Source organism: Scyliorhinus torazame, chromosome 4 (genome assembly GCF_047496885.1).
Source record: "Scyliorhinus torazame isolate Kashiwa2021f chromosome 4, sScyTor2.1, whole genome shotgun sequence".
Lineage (NCBI taxonomy): Eukaryota > Metazoa > Chordata > Chondrichthyes > Carcharhiniformes > Scyliorhinidae > Scyliorhinus > Scyliorhinus torazame.
This window is the reverse complement of record NC_092710.1, coordinates 85,707,518-85,727,875: the sequence shown is the minus strand read 5'-3', so window position 1 is coordinate 85,727,875 and position 20,358 is coordinate 85,707,518. Positions and strand designations below refer to the sequence as shown.

The 20,358-nt window shown below is 51.7% G+C and overlaps 1 protein-coding gene across 1 annotated transcript in view; it reads left to right on the top strand.

Annotated features, from left to right (window-relative positions):
• Positions 1-2,378: 2,378 nt before the first annotated feature.
• LOC140410338 (calsequestrin-1-like) overlaps positions 2,379-20,358 on the top strand; it is a 172,723-nt gene continuing 154,743 nt past the window's right edge. Inside the window, exon 1 of the mRNA XM_072498342.1 lies at positions 2,379-2,799. Coding sequence (XP_072354443.1) covers positions 2,569-2,799 — 231 coding nt within the window. The 5' untranslated portion in view covers positions 2,379-2,568. The remainder of the gene's footprint in view (positions 2,800-20,358) is intronic.

Here is a 20,358-nt window from a genome sequence, read left to right as displayed (position 1 = left end):
ATCTGTCTCTCTCTGTGTGTCTCTCTCTGTGTCTCTTTTCGTCCCTCTCTCTGCCTCTCTCTCTCTGTCTTTCTAACGTTCTCTCGCTCCCTGTGTCTCTCTGTCTTTCTCCGTGTGTCTCTCTCTGTCTCTCTCTCTTTCTGTTTCACTGTCTCGGTCCCTTTTTCTCCGTCTCCCTCGCTGTCTCTCTCTCTCTCAGTCTCCATCGCTCTCTGTCTCTGCCTCTCTCTCTGTCTCTCTTTCTCTCTCCATCTCTCTCTGCTCCATCTGTCTCTCTCTGTGTGTCTCTCTCTCTGTGTCTCTCTCTCTCTGTCTCTTTTTGTCCCTCTCTCTGCCTCTCTCTCTGTCTTTCTATCTTTCTCTCTCTCCCTTGCATCTCTGTCTTTCTCCGTGTGTCTCTCTCTGTCTCTCTCTCTCTCGGTCTCTCTTTCTCTCTGTCTCTTTCTGTCCCTCTCTCTGCCTCTCTCTCTTTTTGTCTTTCTCTCCGTTTGTGTCTGTCTCTCTCTCTTTCTGTCCCTCTCTCTGCCTCTCTCTCTTTTTGTCTTTCTCTCCGTTTGTGTCTGTCTCTCTCTCTTTTTGTCCCTCTCTCTGCCTCTCTCTCTCTGTCTTTCTATCTTTCTCTCTCTCCCTGTGTCTCTCCCTCTGTCTTTCTCCCTGTGTGTCTCTCTCTGTCTCTCTCCCTCTCTTTCTCTCTCTGTCACTCTCTCTGCCTCTCTCTCTTTCTGTCTTTCTCTCTCTCCATTTGTGTCTGTCTCTCTCTGTCTCTGTTTTTTTTCTCTCCCTCTATTTCTCTCGCACTCTCTCTATGTCTCTCTCTCTTTCTCTGTCTGTCTCTCTCTCTCTGTCTCTCTCTCTCACAGGAACTATTCTGCCATTATGTCCATCCCACTGTAATGTGACATCTTAATCTCTGGTCCATGTCATCCCTCATGAAATAGCCACATCAACTGAAACTAAATCCCAGTCCCTTAAAATACATCTGAATGAAATGAACACCTACCAGAGTGTACAACCAATCTTTACCCGTTTAAAAGCAAAGTCTTCAAACATTTCACTCCATCCCTGCACATCTATTTATCTATCTATCTATCTATCTATCTATCTATCTGTCTGTCTGTCTGTCTGTCTATCTATCTGTCTGTCTGTCTGTCTGTCTATTATCATTATCTATCTATCTGTTTATCTGTCTATTCATTTACCTATCTTTCTATCTATTATCATTATCTGTCAACCTATCTATCTATCTGTCTATCTATCTTTATCTGTCTATCTATCTTTCTATCTATTATTATTATCTATCTATCTCTCTAGCTATCTATCTTTCTATCTATTATCATTATCTATCTATCTCTCTTTCTATCTATCTTTCTATCTATTATCATTATTTATCTATCTATCTTTCTATCTATTATCATTATCTATCTGTCTATCTATCTATCTAACTATCTGTCTGTGTGTCTGTCTGTCTCTCTTTCTATCTATCTATTTCCATTGTCTATCTATTTCTCTATCTATCTATCTATTTATTATCATTATCTATCTAGCTATCTATCTGTCTATCTGCCTATCTGCCTATCTATCTATCTTTCTATCTATTATCATTATCTTACTATCTATCTATCTTTCTATTATCATTTATCTATCTATCTATCTTTCTATCTATTATCATTATCTATCTATCTATCTTTCTATCTATTATCATTATCTATCTATCGGTCTATCTATTCCCTCTTGGCTATTTCTCTCCATTTCTCACTCGAACACTTTCTCTATCCCTTTATCTCTATCTATCGATGTCTCTATCTATCGCTATCTTATTCCTCCCTCTGCTTCTGTTGTTTCTTGCTCCATCGATGGGCTCATTCAGTCATCTGTCCACCAGTCCTTTTCTTCCGCACCACTTTTCATTCCCCATCCCTCTCCCCCTCTTGTTCTTCCATCCTTTATGCATTCGCTTCTTTATCTGTGTCTCGATCAGCCGCCCCTTGTCAACGAGCGTGACCTGCCTCGCGCCTGGGGCACACCCTACATTCAACGTCTGCCCAGTTCACTGGCTCCGCATGTACCCGTGTGCACGGAGACACCCACAGTGCCCTCGCTTCCACGTCACTGCGTGGCCTGTCGCGGGGAGGGGGGCGTTGGGTGGGGGTGTACCAGCACAGCAAGTTTCTCGCCGGCCGTCTCTGCTTGCCTCATCGTCTTCTATTTTTAGCGGAGACGCCTGAGACCTGGTCCTGTATTCCTTAATATGGGTGTGTAATACTCTCACCAGTCGCTGCCTTGGGCGCAGGAGCTGATTGCCTGCCCAGGCATTTGCCAATACTACAGCTTTCAGCTTGGAGTCACTGACTCTTTTTCCTCGGACATCCTCCGTCCGACCGTCTTCTGTTGCGAGAGAGAGAGGTCCCCGGGCAGATTCTCGGAACTCGACCCAGAGACTTCCCTTCCCAAACACCTGGCTCGCCATAACCCTCCTTCATAACCCTCCCCCCTCCTCTCTCGCCCTCTCCCACTCTGTCTCCCGCGCGGCATCACCACCCCCCATCGGCTGCTAGACTCCGTGGTGACATGAGGTGCCTGTGGCTGGTCCTGGCCGCCGTGTCCCTGGCTCTCGCCTGGGCGGAGGAGGGGATCGACATCCCAGAGTACGATGGCGTAGACCGAGTTCTCCACCTCTCCCTGAAGAACTACAAACAGGCACTGAAAAAGTTCGACATCATCTGCCTCTACTACCACGAGCCCATCGAGGACGACAAGATCTCGCAGAAACAGTTCGAATGGGACGAGCTGACCCTTGAGGTAAATGACGCCCATCCTTCCGCTCCGCCCGGGCGTGCAGCCCGTCGGCGCGAGGCCGCGTTTCTCCAGGCTCGGTTCACACCCATCTCCGCCACCAGCTCATGAAACCTGGCAGGTTAGCGGGTGCGGGTGGGAATGGTGCACTGGTATTACCCTGGTTAGGATTTAAAACAAGTATTAATAGTCACGGTGCTCACAGAGCTCGGTGAGTTGAAGGATGACTGAGACTTGGGCAGAGAAAGATACAGCAAGGATTGAGTGGAGTCCCGTGTGTCTTCTGTGTGAGCGTGTTTGCAGGAGTGTGTGTGTGTGTGTGTGTGCTCCTCGTATGTTTGTGTGTCCGTATTATTCTGCGTGGGTTTGTGGCATTTGTATGTGTATGATTGTATGTGTGTGTTTGTGTGACTGTGTTTGTGAGCGTTTGTGTGTCTGTGTTTGTTGGTGTCTGTGTGGCTGTCTTTAAGAACGTTTGTACGGCTGGGTCTGCCAGTCTGTGTGTGTGTTTTTGTCAACACTCGCTCAGTACTGACCCTCTGACAGTGCAGCACTCCCTCAGTACTGACCCTCTGACAGTGCAGCCCTCCCTCAGTACTGACCCTCTGACAGTGCAGCGCTCCCTCAGTACTGACCCTCTGACAGTGCAGCACTCCCTCAGTACTGACCCTCTGACAGTGCAGCACTCCCTCAGTACTGACCCTCTGACAGTGTAGCACTCCCACAGTACTGACCCTCTGATAGTGCAGCTCTCCCTCAGTACTGACCCTCTGACAGTGCAGCTCTCCCACAGTACTGACCCTCTGACAGTGCAGCTCTCCCTCAGTACTGACCCTCTGACAGTGCAGAACTCCCTCAGTACTGACCCTCTGACAATGCAGCACTCCCTCAGTAATGACCCTCTGACAGTGCAGCACTCCCTCAGTACTGACCCTCTGACAATGCAGCACTCCCTCAGTACTGACCCTCTGACGGTGCAGAACTCCCTCAGTACTGACTGACAATGCAGCACTCCCTCAGTCCTGACCCTCTGACAGTGCAGCACTCCCTCAGTACTGACTCTCTGACAGTGCAGCACTCCCTCAGTACTGACCTTCTGACAGTGCAGCACTCCCTCAGTACTGACTCTCTGACAGTGCAGCACTCCCTCACTGACCCTCTGACAGTGCAGCACTCCCTCAGTACTGACCCTCTGACAGTGCAGCACTCCCTCAGTACTGACACTCTGACAGTGCAGCACTCCCTCACTGACCCTCTGACAGTGCAGAACTCCCTCAGTACTGACCCTCTGACAGTGCAGCACTCCCTCACTGATCCTCTGACAGTGCAGCGCTCCCTTAGTACTGACCCTCTGACAGTGCAGCACTACCTCAGTACTGACCCTCTGACAGTGCAGCACTCCCTCAGTACTGACCCTCTGACAGTGCAGCACTCCCTCAGTACTGACCCTCAGACAGTGCAGCACTCCCTCAGTACTGACCCTCAGACAGTGCAGCACTCCCTCAGTACTGACCCTCTGACAGTGCAGCACTCCCTCAGTACTGACCCTCTGACAGTGAAGCACTCCCTCAGAACTGACTCTCTGACAGTGCAGCACTCCCTCAGTACTGACCTTCTGACAGTGCAGCACTCCCTCAGGACTGACCCTCTGACAGTGCAGCACTCCCTCAGTACTGACCCTCTGACAGAGCAGCACTCCCTCAGTACTGACCCTCTGACAGTGCAGCACTCCCTCGGAACTGACCCTCTGACAGTGCAGTACCCCCTCAGTACTGACCCTCTGACAGTGCAGCACTCCCTCAGTACTGACCCTCAGACAGTGCAGCGCGCCCTCAGTATTGACCCTCTGACAGTGCAGCACTCCGTCAGTACTGACCCTCTGACAGTGCGGTGGAGGGGGGTGGGGGTGGTGATAGGGGGCTCCAATATGAACTAGTAACCAATGTTTCCAAAAACTCATGAGAAGGATATACGTCAGAGATTTGCAAACTTTTAGTCAAAGACCCGATTTACACACCCAGACTTGCTGTGAACCCAGCTGCATTGGCATGTGGCCATTGCCTTGCCTCGACTGGCACGTCAGTGGATGGCACGGTCTCAGGATTCTGCACAGTTAGAGGCATCTCACCCGAGCAGCTTGCTAACAGCTGATGTGAAGAAATGTTGGCTTCGAACCAGGCATGACTGGTCCAAACCCGTTTATGTTGCTTGGGTTGCATCAATTCGATATTTCTTGCTTAGGTAGCATTTCCGCTCTGGGAGATGAAGGACCAGACCCCAGGCCGTATTACAGAATAGAACCTTTTGAAATTCTATAGGACTCGAGGAGGCCATTCAGCCCACTGAGCCTGTGCTGCCCTATGATCCACTCAGTTCCAACTGCTCTTTCCCCCGTTTCCCTGTAAATTTACCCCTTTCCAGTGTTTCACCCATTCCCCCTTTCTAGAAGTTTCTATTGAATCTGCTTCCACCGCCCTTTCAGGCAGCACCTTCCAGATTACAACAGCTCTCTGTGTAAAAACATTTCTCCTGTAAGACCATAAGGTCATAAGAAATAGGAGGAGAATTGGGCCACTCGGCCCATCGCGTCTGCTCCGCCATTCAATCATGGCTGATATTTTTCTCATCCCCATTCTCCTGCATGCTTCCTATAACCCCTGAACCCCTTATTAATCAAGAACCTATCTATCTCTGCCTTAAAGACACTCCGTGAATTGGCCTCCACAGCCTTCTGCGGCAAAAAGTTCCACAGATTCACCACCCTCTGGCTGAAGAAATTCCTCCTGATCTCTGTTTTAAAGGATCGTCCCTTTAGTCTGAGATCGTGTCCTCATCCTCAAGTTCCGCCCTTCTGGTACTTTGACCAATTCTCATTGAATCATAGAGTGACTACTGTGCAGAAGGAGTCTGCACCGGCCCTCCAAAAGAGTGCCCAGGCCCACTCCCCACTCTATCCCGGTAACCCTACCCAACCTTTGGACACTATGGGGCAATTTAACATGGCCAATCCACCTAACCTGCAGACCTTTGAACTTCAACCTGTGTCCCTCTGGTTACCAACCCTCCTCTCACTGGAAGCATTTTCTCCTCATTTACTTGATACAAACCCTTCCTCATTTTGAACACCTCGATTCAATCTCCACCTTCAACCTTCTGTTTTCAAAGGACAACAATCCCAGCTTCTCCAGTCCCACCTCGACGTCTGATGTCCCTCATCCATGGATCTTCCTCTGCACCCTCTCCGAGGTCTTTACATCCTTCCTGAAGTCTGAGGCCCCTATATTCCAGCTGGCGCTGAGCCAGTGTTTCTTCAGGGTCCACAGTGGCTTCCTTAGCTCTTGTGCCCTTTCCCTCAATCAAGCCACCTATACTGTACATCACTCACATGGCTTGTGGGTAAGACTGAACAGGCCAGGGCTGCTTTATCTAGAAAACAGTAAGAAGTCTGACAACACCAGGTTAAAGTCCAACAGGTTTGTTTCGAATCACTAGCTTTCGGAGCACTGCTCCTTCCTCAGGTGAATGAAGAGGTAGGTTCCAGAAACACATCAATAGACCAAGTCAAAGGTGCAAGACGATACTTTGAATGCGAGCATTTGCAGGTAATTAAGTCTTTACAGATCTAGAGAGAGAGGGGTAATCCCAAGTTAAAGAGGTGCGAATTGTCTCAAACCAGGACAGTTCGTAGGATTTCACCAGCCCAGGCCAGATGGTGGGGGATGAATGTAATGCGACATGAATCCCAGGTCCCGGTTGAGGCCGCACTTATGAGTGTGGAACTTGGCTATCAGTTTCTAAGTGGTTGTGGTGTTGTAAGACTTCTTACTGTGCTCACACCAGTCCAACGCCGGCATCTCCACATCTTTGAGATTAGGAATTGATTTTGACAGGATCAGAGTGAGAATCACAGAATAATACAGCACAGGAGAGGCCCTTCGGCCCATCCAGTCTGCACTGATGCATGAAAAACACCTGAGCTGCCGACCTAATCCCATTTGCCAGCACTTGGCCCATAGCCTTGAATGTTAAGATGCGCCAAGTGTTTATCCAGGTAGTTTTTAAAGGATGTGAGGCATCCCGCCTATACCACCCTCCCAGGCACTGCATTCCAGACCGTCACCAGGATCGACACAAGAGGCGACGTTCCCGCTGGTGGGCGAGACCAGAAGGAGGTGCAGCCATCGACGTTAGACTGTCACTGATAAACCCAACTGAGAATTCAGGTGGAAATCCTTCACTCAGAGAGTTGGAGAGAATGTGGAGCTCACTCCCACTGAGCTCATTGTGTCGTATGAACACGCAGGGCTAAATCGCTGGCTTTGAAAGCAGACCAAGGCAGGCCAGCAGCACGGTTCGATTCCCAGACCAGCCTCCCCGAACAGGTGCCGGAATGTGGTGACTAGGGGCTTTTCACAGTAACTTCATTTGAAGCCTACTTGTGACAAGAAGCGATTTTCATAGAATTTACAGTGCAGTGCATTTTCATTTCATTTTCATTTCAAATAGGAACAGGGGTAGGCCATTCAGCCCATCGAGCTTGCTCCGCCATTCAGGAGGATCCTGGCTGATTTTTTTGTGTTTAAACTCCTGCATTCCCCATCAACCCCTGCCCCCCCCCGATAATCTTTGATTCCCTTGCCAAACAAGAAACTGATCTACCTCCACCTTCAAAATATTAATTGAGCCTTCTGAGGCAGAGTTCTGAGGGTACAAAATTATGAGGGACATAGAAAGGAATGAACGTTTCCCCTTAGTAGAGGGGTCAATAATCAGGGGGCATTGATTTACGATTAGGGGCAGGGGGGTTAGAGGGGATTAGAGGGAAACCTTTTCTCCCAGAGGGTGATGGGAATCTGGAACTCGCTGCCTGAAAGGGTGGTAGAGGCGGGAACCCTCACAACAATTTAGAAGCATTTAGATGAGCGCTTGAAATGTCACGGCACACAAAGCCATAGGCCAAATGCTGGGAAATGGCATTCGAATAGATAGGTTCTTGATGGCCAGCACCAATACGATAGGCCAAAGGGCCTCTTTTGTGTGCTGTAAAACTCCAAACTTACACACCTCCTAAAATATTCTTCTTCTCTGCCTAAAAGTAATTTTCAAATAGAGCCCCCTAGATCGGGACTCACCCACAAAAGGCAATTTCCTTTCAACCTCCAGCCTATCAACGCAATTCAGCACCTCATACACTTCAACCACGTCACCCCCTCGCGCTGATAAACTCGAGTGGAAACAAGCTTTCCTCATCAGCCAGCCCACTCATTCCAGGCATCAATCTAGGATTGCAGCGGTGAGCTGGATAGGTATGTGAAGGATATGTTGGTGAGGGGGTAGGAGGAGGTACGTGTGGAGCAGAATGGGCTGAATGGCCTCTTTCGGAGTTGTACGATTCGTTGCAATTCGTAACAGAACCTCACAGGCCGGAGATTCTCCAACTCCATTGCATGGATGTTTTAACTCAGCCGGAGATTCTCCAACTCCATTGCATGGATGTTTTAACTCGGCCAATGATCTGGCTCTGACCTCTGTATCCTCGGTCAGTTTGGTTGCTCTAGGCCCACACTGCAAACTGGGGAGTTACACCCCATCTTTCCATTTGGCTTTCCAATGCGTCCACAACTAAAGCTGATTTCAACAATCTAAGATCTAGTTTATTATCAGACTGATGTAATGCTGGAATGTTCTCAGAAATTATTCCAGTCCTGATCAAAAGTTATTAAAATGCTTCTCCACACCTAGTTTACATCCAGGCTCAAAACTTGACCAGCCTCCAAAGTCCCCAATCATGCAGACATCAGCTCATGTGAATCTCTGCTGCCCTCTTGTCCCCAACACACAACTCATTCGACATCACCCCGTGTGCTCACTAACCCACTGTCCCCCAGTCCCAAAACGCCTCCATTTTAAAATTCCTCTTATTGTGTCGGACCACTTCAGGAACTCAGAAATTCCTATCTCTATAACCTCTTCCTGCCCCTCCAATCCTCCCTATCTCTGTAACCTCTTCCTGCCAATCCAACCCTCCCCATCTCTGTAACCTCTTCCTGCCCCTCCAACCCTCCCTATCTCTATAACCTATTCCTGCCCCTCCAACCCTCCCTATCTCTGTAACCTCTTCCTGCCACTCCAACCCTCCCTATCTCTGTAACCTCTTCCTGCCCCTCCAACCCTCCCTATCTCTGTAACCTCCTCCAGCCCCAACAACCCACCCTATCTCTGTAACCTCCTCCAGACCCTACAACCCTCCGTATCTCTGTAACCTCCTCCAGCCCCGCCAACCTTCCCAATCTCTGTAACTTCCTCCAGCCCCGCCAACCCTCCCTATCTCTGTAACCTCCTCCAGCCCCGCCAACCCACCCTATCTCTGTAACCTCTTCCTGCCCCTCCAACCCTCCCTATCTCTGTAACCTCCTCCAGCCCCTACAACCCTCCCTATCTCTGTTACCCCCTCCAGTCCCTCCAACCCTCCCTATCTCTGTAACCTCCTCCAGCCCCTCCAACCCTCCCTATCTCTATAACCTCTTCCAGCCCCTACAACACTCCCTACCTCTGTAAACTCCTCCAGCCCCTACAAACCTCCCTATCTCTGTAACCTCCTCCAGCCCATACAACCCTCCCTATCTCTGTAACCTCCCCAGCCCCTACAACTCTCCCTATCTCTACAATCTGCTCCAGATCCTCCAACCCTCCCTATCTCTGTAACCTCCTCCAACCCCTCCCACCCTCTCTATTTCTGTCACCTCCTCCAGCCCCTACAACCCTCCCTATCTCTGTTATCCCCTCCAGCCCCTACAACCCTCCCTATCTCTATAACCTCTTCCAGCTCCTACAACCCTCCCTATCTCTGTAACCTCCTCCAGCCCCTACAACCCTCCCTTTCTCTGTAACATCTTCCAGCCCCAACAATCCTCCCTATCTCTGTCACCTCCTCCAGCCCGTACAACCCTCCCTGTCCCTGTAAGCTCCTCCAGACCCTACAACCATACCTATCTCTGTAACCTCCTCCAGCCCCTACAACCCTCCCTATCTCTACAATCTCCTCCAGCCCCTACAACCCTCCCTATCCCTGTAACCTCCTCCAGCCCCTACAACTCTCCCTAACTCTGTAACCACCTCCAGCCCGTACAACCCTCCCTATCTCTGCAACCTCCTCCAACCCCTACAACCCTCCCTATCTCTGTTACCTCCTCCAGCCCCTACAAACCTCCCTATCCCTGTAACCTTCACCAGCCCCTACAACTCTCCCTATCTCTGTAACCTCCTCCAGCCACCACAACCCTCCCTATCTATCTAACCTCCTCCAGCCCCTAGAACCCTCCCTGTCTCTACAATCTCCTCCAGCCCCTCCAAACCTCCCTATCTCTGGAACCTCTTCCTACCCCTCTAATCCTCCCTACCTATATAACCTGCTGCAACCCCTCCAACCCTCTCTATTTCTGTAACCTCCTTCAGCCCCGACAACTCTCCCTATCTCTGTAACCTCCTCCAGCCCCTATAATCCTCCCTATCTCTGTAAACTCCTCCAGTCCCTTCATTACCCCTATCTCTGTAACCTCCTCCAGCCCCTACAATGGGCAGCACGGTAGCCTTGTGGATAGCACAATTGCTTCACAGCTCCAGGGTCCCAGGTTCGATTCCAGCTTGGGTCACTGTCTGTGCGGAGTCTGCACATCCTCCCCGTGTGTGCGTGGGTTTCCTCCGGGTGCTCCGGTTTCCTCCCACAGTCCAAAGATGTGCAGGTTAGGTGGATTAGCCATGATAAATTGCCCTTAGTGTCCAAAATTGCCCTTAGATTTGGGTGGGGTTACTGGGTTATGGGGATAGGGTGGCGGTGTTGACCTTGGGTAGGGTGCTCTTTCCAAGAGCCGGTGCAGACTTGATGGGCCGAATGGCCTCCCCCTGCACTGTAAATTCTATGATAATCCTCCCTATCTCTGTAAGCTCCTCCAGCCCTTACAACCCTTCCTATCTCTGTAAACTCCTCCGGCCTCTACAATCCTTCCTATCTCTGTAACCTCATCCAGCCCCGACAACCCTCACGATGTCTGTAAACTCTTCCAGCCCCCACAACCCTCCCTATATCTGTAACCTACTCCAGCCCCCACAACCCTCCCCATCTCTGTAACCTACTCCAGCCCCTACAACCTTCCCTATCTCTGTAACCTCCTCCAGCCTCTACAATCCTCCCTATCTCTGTAACCTCCTCCAGCCCCTACAATCCTCCCTATCTCTGTAACCTCCTCCAGCCCTTACAACCCTCCCTATCGCTGTAACCTCCTCCAGCCCCTACAACCCTCCCCATCTCTACAATCTCCTCCAGACCCTCCAACCCTCCCTATCTCTGTAACCTCCTCCAACCACTCCCACCCTCTCTATTTCTGTCACCTCCTCCAGCCCCTACAACCCTCCCTACAACCCAGAGATAACAATCTCTGTTATCCCCTCCAGCCCCTACAACCCGCCCTATCTCTGTAACCTCTTCCAGCTCCTACAACCCTCCCTATCTCTGTAACCTCCTCCAGCCCCTAAAACCCTCCCTTTCTCTGTAACATCTTCCAGCCCCAACAATCCTCCCTATCTCTGTCACCTCCTCCAGCCCCTACAACCGTCCCTGTCCCTGTAACCTCCTCCAGACCCTACAACCATCCCTATCCCTGTAACCTCCTCCAGCCCCTACAACTCTCCCTATCTCTGTCACCTCCTCCAGCCGCTACAACCCTCCCTATTCCTGAAACCTCCTCCAGCCCCTCCAACCTTCCCTATGTCTGTAACCTCCTCCAGCCCCTACAATCCTCCCTATCTCTGTAACCTCCTCCAGCCCCTACAATCCTCCCTATCTCTGTAACCTCCTCCAGCCCTTACAACCCTCCCTATCTCTGTAACCTCCTCCAGCCCCTACAACCCTCCCTATCTCTGTAACCTCCTCCAGACCCTACAACCCTCCCTATCTCTACAATCTCCTCCAGCCCCTACAACCCTCCCTATCTCTACAATCTCCTCCAGACCCTCCAACCCTCCCTATCTCTGTAACCTCCTCGAGACCCTACAACCCTCCCTATCTCTGTAACCTCCTCCAGCCCCTACAACCCTCCCTATCTCTACAATCTCCTCCAGCCCCTACAACCCTCCCTATCCCTGTAACCCCCTCCAGCCCCTACAACTCTCTCTATCTCTGTAACCTCCTCCAGCCCCTACAACCCTCCCTATCTCTGCAACCTCCTCCAGCCCCTACAACCCTCCCTTATCTCTGTTACCTCCTCCAGCCCCTACAAACCTCCCTATCCCTGTAAACTTCACCAGCCCCTACAACTCTCCCTATCTCTGTAACCTCCTCCAGCCACCACAACCCTCCCTATCTATCTAACATCCTCCAGCCCCTAGAACCCTCCCTATCTCTACAATCTCCTCCAGCCCCTCCAACCCTCCCTATCTCTGTAACCTCTTCCTACCCCTCCAATCCTTCCTATCAATATAACCTGCTGCAACCCCTCCAACCCTCTCTATTTCTGTCACCTCCTTCAGCCCGACAACTCTCCCTATCTCTGTAACCTCCTCCAGCCCCTATAATCCTCCCTATCTCTGTAACCTCCTCCAGTCCCTTCATTACCCCTATCTCTGTAACCTCCTCCAGCCACTACAACCCTCCCTATCTCTGTAACCTCATCCATCCCCTACAACCCTCCCTATCTCTGTAACCTCCTCCAGCCCCTACAATGGGCAGCACGGTAGCCTTGTGGATAGCACAAGTGCTTCACAGCTCCAGGGTCCCAGGTTCGATTCCAGCTTGGGTCACTGTCTGTGCGGAGTCTGCACATCCTCCCCGTGTGTACGTGGGTTTCCTCCGGGTGCTCCGGTTTCCTCCCACAGTCCAAAGATGTGCAGGTTAGGTGGATTAGCCAGATAAATTGCCCTCAGTGTCCAAAATTGCCCTTAGATTTGGGTGGGGTTACTGGGTTATGGGGATAGGGTGGCGGTGTTGACCTTGGGTAGGGTGCTCTTTCCAAGAGCCGGTGCAGACTCGATGGGCCGAATGGCCTCCTTCTGCACTGTAAATTCTATGATAATCCTCCCTATCTCTGTAAGCTCCTCCAGCCCTTACAACCCTTCCTATCTCTGAAACCTCCTCCGGCCCCTACAATCCTTCCTATCTCTGTAACCTCATCCAGCCCCGACAACCCTCACTATGTCTGTTATCTCCTCCAGCCCCGACAACCCTCCCTATCTCTGTAAACTATTCCAGCCCCCACAACCCTCCCTATCTCTGTAACCTCCTCCAGCCCCTACAAACCTCCATTTCTCTGGAACGTCTTCCAGCCCTTACAACCCTCCCTATCTCTGTAATCGCTTCCAGCCCCTCCAACCATCCCTATGTCTGTAACCTCCTCCATCCCCTACAATCCCCCCTATCTCTGTAACCTCCTCCAGCCCCTACAACCTTCCCTATCTCTGTAACCTCCTCCAGCCCCTACAATCCTCCCTATCTCTGTAACCTCCTCCAGGCCCTACAATCCTCCCTATCTCTGTAACCTCCTCCAGCCCTTACAACCCTCCCTATCTCTGTAACCTCCTCCAGCCCCTACAACCCTCCCTATGTCTGTAACCTCCTCCAGCCCGTACAACTCTCCCTACCCCTGTAACCTCCTCCAGCCCCTACAACCCTCCCTAACTCTTCAGTCTCCTCCAGCCCCTCCAACCCTCCCTATCTCTGTAACCTCCTCCAGCCCTCTCTATTTCTATAACCTCCTCCAGCCCATACAATTCTCCCGATCACTGTTATCTCCTCCAGCCCTTACAACCCTCCCTATCTCTGTAACCTCCTCCAGCCCCTGCAACCCTCCCTATCTCTGTAACATTCTCCAGCCCCTAAAATCCTCCCTATCTCTATAACCTCCACCAGTCCCTACAACCCTCCCTAACCCTGTAACATCCTCCAGACCCTCCAACTCACCATTTCTGTATAACCTCCTCCAGCACCTACAAACCTCCCTATCCCTGTAACCTCCTCCAGCCCCTTCAACTCTCCCTATCTCTGTAACCTCCTCCAGCCCCTACAATCCTCCCTATCTCTGTAACCTCCTCCAGCCCCTACAACCCTCCCTACGTCTGTAACCTCCTCCAGCCCGTACAACTCTCCCTATCTCTGTAACCTCCTCCAACCCATACAACTCTCCCTATCCCTGTAACATACTCCAGCCCCTACAACCCTCCCTAACTCTTCAGTCTCCTCCAGCCCCTCCAACCCTCCCTATCTCTGTAACCTCCTCCAGCCCCTCCAACCCTCTCTATTTCTGTGACCTCCTCCAGCCCCTACAATCCTCCCTATCTCTGTAACCTCCTCCAGCCCCTAAAACCATCCCTATCTCTGTAACCTCTTCCAGCCCCTACAATCCTCCCTATCTCTGTAACCTCCTCCAGCACCAAAAACCCTCCCTATCTGTGTAACCTCCTCCAGCCCCTACAACCCTCCCTATCTCTGTAACCTCCTCCAGCCCCTACAAACCTCCCTATCTCTGTAACCTCCTCGAGTCCATACAACCCTCCCTATCTCTGTAACCTCCTCCATGCCCTACAGCATTCCCTATCTCTACAATCTCCTCCAGCCCCTCCAACCCTTCCTATCTCTGTACCTTCCTCCAACCCCTCCAACCCTCCCTATCTCTGTAACCTCCTCCAGCTCCTGCAACCCTCCCTAACCCTACAATCTCCTCCAGCCCCTCCAACCCTCCCTATCTCTGTAATCTCTTCCAGCCCCTCCAACCATCCTTATGTCTGTAACCTCCTCCATCCCCTACAATCCCCCCTATCTCTGTAACCTCCTCCAGCCCCTACAACACTATCTATTTCTGTAATCTCTTCCAGCCCCTCCAACCATCCCTATGTTTGTAACCTCCTCCAACCCCTCCAAACATCCCTATCTCTACAATCTCCTCCAGTCCCTCCAACCCTATCTATATCTGTAATCTCTTCCAGCCCCTCCAACCATCCCTATGTCTGTAACCTCCTCCATCCCCTACAATCCCCCCTATCTCTGTAACCACCTCCAGCCCCTACAACCCTCCCTTTCCCTGTAACCTCTTTCAGCCACTACAACTCTCCCTATCTCTGTAACCTCCTCCAACCCCTCCAAACATCCCTATCTCTACAATCTCCTCCAGTCCCTCCAACCCTCTCTATTTCTGTAAACTCCTTCAGCCCCTACAACTCTCTCTGTCTCTGTAAACTCCTCCACCCCCTAAAATCCTCCCTATCTCTGTAACCTCCTCCAGTCCCTACAACCCCGCCTATCTCTGTAACTTCCTGCATCTCCTACAAGCCTCTCCACGTCTGAAACCTCCTCCAGCCCCTACAATCCTCCCTATCTCTGTAACCTCCTCCAGTCCCTACAACCATCCTTATCTCTGTAACCTCCTCCAGCCCCTACAACCCGCCCTATCTCTGTAACCTCCTCCACCCCCTACAACCCTCCCTATCTCTGTAACCTCCTCCAGCCCTTACAACCCTCCCTATCTCTATAACCTCCTTCAGCCCCTACAATCCTCCCTATCTCTGGAACCTCCTCCAGCCCATACAACCCTCCTTATGTCTGTAATCTCCTCCAGCCCTACAACTTTCCCTATCTCTGTAACCTCCTCCAGCCCCAACAACTCTCCCTATCCCTATAACCTCCTCCAGCACCTACAACTCTCCCTCTGTCTGTAATCTCCTCCAGCCCGTACAACCCGCCCTATCTCTGTAACCTCCTCCAGCCCATACAAATCTCCCTAACTCTGTGAAATACTCCAGCTCATACAAGCCTCCCTATCTCTGTAACATCCTCCAACCCTCCCTATCTCGATAACCTCCTCCAGCCCCTACAATCCTCCCTATCTCTGTAACCTCTTCCAGGTCCTACAACCCTCCCTAACCCTACAATCTCCTCCAGTCGCTCCAACCCTCCCTTTCTCTGTAACGTCTTCCAGCCACTCCAATCCTCCCTATCTCTGTCACCTCCTCCAGTCACTCCAACACTCCCTTTCTCTGTAACGTCTTCCAGCACCTACAATTCTGTCCATGTAACCTCGTCCAGCCCCTACAACCCTCCCTATCTCTGTAACCTCCTCAAGCCCCGACAACACTCCCTATCTCTGTAACCTCCTCCAGCCCGTACAACCCTCCCTATCTCTGTAACCTACTCCACCCCCTACAACCCTCCCTATCTCTGTAACCTCCTCCAGCCCTTACATCCCTCTCTATCTCTACAACCTCCTCCAGCCCCTACAATCCTCCCTATCTCTGTAACCTCCTCCAGCCCCTATAACCCTCCCTATGTCTGTAATCTCCTCCAGCCCGTACAACTCTCCCTATCTCTGTAACCTCCTCCAGCCCCTACAATCCTCCCTATGTCTGTAATCTCTTCCAGGTCCTACAACCCTCCCTAACCCTACAATCTCCTCCAGTCCCTCCAACCCTCCCTTTCTCTGTAACGTCTTCCAGCCCCTACAATCCTCCCTATCTCTGTCACTTCCTCCAGCCCCTACAACCCTCCCTATCTCTGTGACCTCCTCCAGCCCCTACAACCCTCCATATCTCAGTAACCTCCTCCAGCCCCTACAACCCTCCCTATCTCTGTAACCTCCTCCAACCCCTACAACCCTCCCTATCTCTGTAACCTCCTCCAGCCCCTGCAACCCTCCCTATCTCTGTAACCTCCTCCAGCCCCTAAAATCCTCCCTATCTCTATAACCTCCACCAGTCACTACAACCCTCCCTATCCCTGTAACATCCTCCAGCACCTCCAACTCACCATTTCTGTATAACCTCCTCCAGCCCCTACAAACATCCCTATCCCTGTAATCTCCTCCAGCCCCTCCAACTCACCATTTCTGTGTAACCTCCTCCAGCCCCTACAACCCTCCCTATCCCTGTTACCTCCTCCAGCCCCTACAACCCTCCATATCTCTGTAACCTCCTCCAGCCCCTACAACCCTCCCTAACTCTTCAGTCTCCCCCAGCCCCTCCAACCCTCCCTATCTCTGTAACCTCCTCCAGCCACTGCAACCCTCTCTATTTCTGTGACCTCCTCCAGCCCCTACAATCCTCCCTATCTCTGCAACCTCCTCCAGCCCCTAAAATCCTCCCTATCTCTGTAACCTCTTCATGCCCCTACAACCCTCCCTATCCCTGTAACACCCTACAGCCCCTAAAATCCTCCCTATCTCTGTAACCTCCTCCAGCCCTCTTATTTCTAGAACCTCCTCCAGCCCCTACAATTCTCCCGATCTCTGTTATCTCCTCCAGCCCTTACAACCCTCCCTATCTCTTTGACCTCCTCGAGCCCCTGCAACACTCCCTATCTCTGTAACATTCTCCAGCCCCTAAAATCCTCCCTATCTCTATAACCTCCACCAGTCACTACAACCCTCCCTATCCCTGTAACATCCTCCAGCCCCTCCAACTCACCATTTCTGTATAACCTCCTCCAGCCCCTACAAACATCCCTATCCCTGTAAACTCCTCCAGCCACTTCAACTCTCCCTATCTCTGTAACCTCCTCCAGCCCCTACAATCTTCCCTATCTCTGTAACCTCCTCCAGCCCTTACAACCCACCCTATCTCTGTAACCTCCTCCAGCCCCTACAACCCTCCCTATGTCTGTAACCTCCTCCAGCCCGTACAACTCTCCCTATCTCTGTAACCTCCTCCAGCCCCTACAACTCTCCCTATCCCGGTAACCTCCTCCAGCCCCTACAACCCTCCCTAACTCTTCAGTCTCCTCCAGCCCCTCCAAACCTCCCTATCTCTGTAACCTCCTCTAGCCCCACCAACCGTCTCTATTTCTGTGACCTCCTCCAGCCCCTACAATCCTCCCTATCTCTGTAACCTCCTCCAGCCCCGAAAACCCTCCCTATTTCTGTAACCTCTTCATGCCCCTACAACCCTCCCTATCCCTGTAACACCTTCCAGCCCCTAAAATTTTCCCTATCTCTGTAACCTCCTCCAGCCCCTACAACCCTCCGTATCTCTGTAACCTCCTCCAACCCCTCCAAACCTCCCTATCATTGTAACCTCCTCCAGCTCCTACAACCATCCCTATCTCTGTAACCTCCTCCAGCCCCTACAATCCTCCCTATCTCTGTAAACTCCTTCAGCACCGAAAACACTCCCTATATCTGTAACCTCCTCCAGCCCTTACAACCCTCCCTATCTCTGTAACCTCCTCCAGCCCCTACAAACCTCCCTATCTCTGTAACCTCCTCGAGTCCATACAACCCTCCCTATCTCTGTAACCTCCTCCAGCTCCTGCAACCCTCCCTAACCCTACAATCTCCTCCAGTCCCTCCAACCCTCTCTATTTCTGTAAACTCCTTCAGCACCTACAACTCTCCCTGTCTCTGTAACCTCCTCCAGCCCCTAAAATCCTTCCTATCTCTGTAACCTCCTCCAGTCCCTACAACCCCGCCTATCTCTGTAATTTCCTCCATCCCCTACCAGCCTCTCCACGTCTGAAACCTCCTCCAGCTCCTACAATCCTCCCTATCTCTGTAACCTCCTCCAGTCCCAACAACCATCCTTAGCTCTGTAACCTCCTCCAGCCCTTACTACCCTCCCTATCTCTGTAACCTCCTCCAGCCCTTACAACCCTCCCTATCTCTGTAACCTCCTCCACCCCCTACAACCCTTCCTATCTCTGTAACCTCCTCCAGCCCTTACAACCCTCCCTATCTCTATAACCTCCTCCAGCCCCTACAATCCTCCCTATCTCTGTAACCTCCTCCAGCCCCTACATCCCTCCCTATCTCTGTAACCTCCTCCAGCCGCTACAACCCTCCCTATGTCTGTAATCTCCTCCAGCCCGTACAACCCGCCCTATCTCTGTAACCTCCTCCAGCCCATACAAATCTCCCTAACTCTGTGACATACTCCAGCCCATACAACCCTCCCTATCTCTGTAACCTCCTCCAGCCCCTACAATCCTCCCTATCTCTGTAACCTCTTCCAGGTCCTACAACCCTCCCTAACCCTACAGTCTCCTCCAGTCCCTCCAAGCCTCCCTATCTCTGTAACCTCCTCCAGCCCTTACAACCCTCCCTATCTCTATAACCTCCTCCAGCCCCTACAATCCTCCCTATCTCTGGAACCTCCTCCAGCCCCTACAACCCTCCCCATGTCTGTAATCTCCTCCAGCCCGTACAACTCTCCCTATCTCTGTAACCTCCTCCAGCCCCTACATCCCTCCCTATCTCTGTAACCTCCTCCAGGTCCTACAACCCTCCCTAACCCTACAATCTCCTCCAGTCCCTCCAACCCTCCCTTTCTCTGTAACGTCTGCCAGCCCCTACAATCCTCCCTATCTCTGTTACCTCCTCCAGTCCCTCCAACCCTCCCTTTCTCTGTAACGTCTTCCAGGCCCTACAATCCTCCCTATCTCTGTCACCTCCTCCAGCTCTTACAACCCTCCCTGTCCATGTAACCTCCTCCAGCCCATACAACCCTCCCTATCTCTGTAACCTACTCCACCCCCTACAACCCTCCCTATCTCTGTAACCTCCTCCAGCCCTTACATCCCTCCCTATCTCTACAACCTCCTCCAGCCCCTACAATCCTGCCTATCTCTGTAACCTCCTCGAGCACCTATAACCCTCCCTCTGTCTGTAATCTCCTCCAGCCCGTACAATTCTCCCTATCTCTGTAACCTCCTCTAGCCCCTACAACCCTCCCTATCCCTGTAACCTCCTGCAGCCCCTACAACTCTCCCTATCTCTGTAACCTCCTCCAGCCCCTACATCCCTCCCTATCTCTGTAACCTCCTCCAGCCGCTACAACCCTCTCTTACTCTACAATCTCCTCCAGCCCCTACAACCCTCCCTAACTCTACAATCTCCTCCAGCCCCTCCAAACCTCCCTATTTCTGTAACTACTTCCAGCACCTACAATCCTCCCTGTCTCTCCAACCTCCTCCAGCCCCTAAAACCCTCCCTATCTCTGTAACCTCCTCAAGCCCCTACAACCCTCCCTATCCCTATAACCTCCTCCAGCCCCTACAATCCTCCTTATCTCTGTAACGTTCTCCAGCCCGTACAACCCACCCTATCGCTGTAACCTCCTCCAGCCCCTACAACCCTCCCTATCTCTGTGACCTCCTCCAGCCCCTCCAACCCTCCCTATCTCTGTAACCTCTTCCTACCCCTCCAATCCTTCCTATCTATATAACCTACTGCAACCCCTCCAACCCTCTCTATTTCTGTAACCTCCTTCAGCCCCGACAACTCTCCCTATCTCTGTAACCTCCTCCAGCCCCTATAATCCTCCCTATCTCTGTAACCTCCTCCAGTCCCTTCATTACCCCTATCTCTGTAACCTCCTCAAGCCACTACAACCCTCCCTATCTCTGGAACCTCATCCATCCCCTACAACCCTCCCTATCTCTGTAACCACCTCCAGCCCCTACAATGGGCAGCACGGTAGCCTTGTGGATAGCACAATTGCTTCACAGCTCCAGGGTCCCAGGTTCGATTCCAGCTTGGGTCACTGTCTGTGCGGAGTCTTCACATCCTCCCTGTGTGTGCGTGGGTTTCCTCCGGG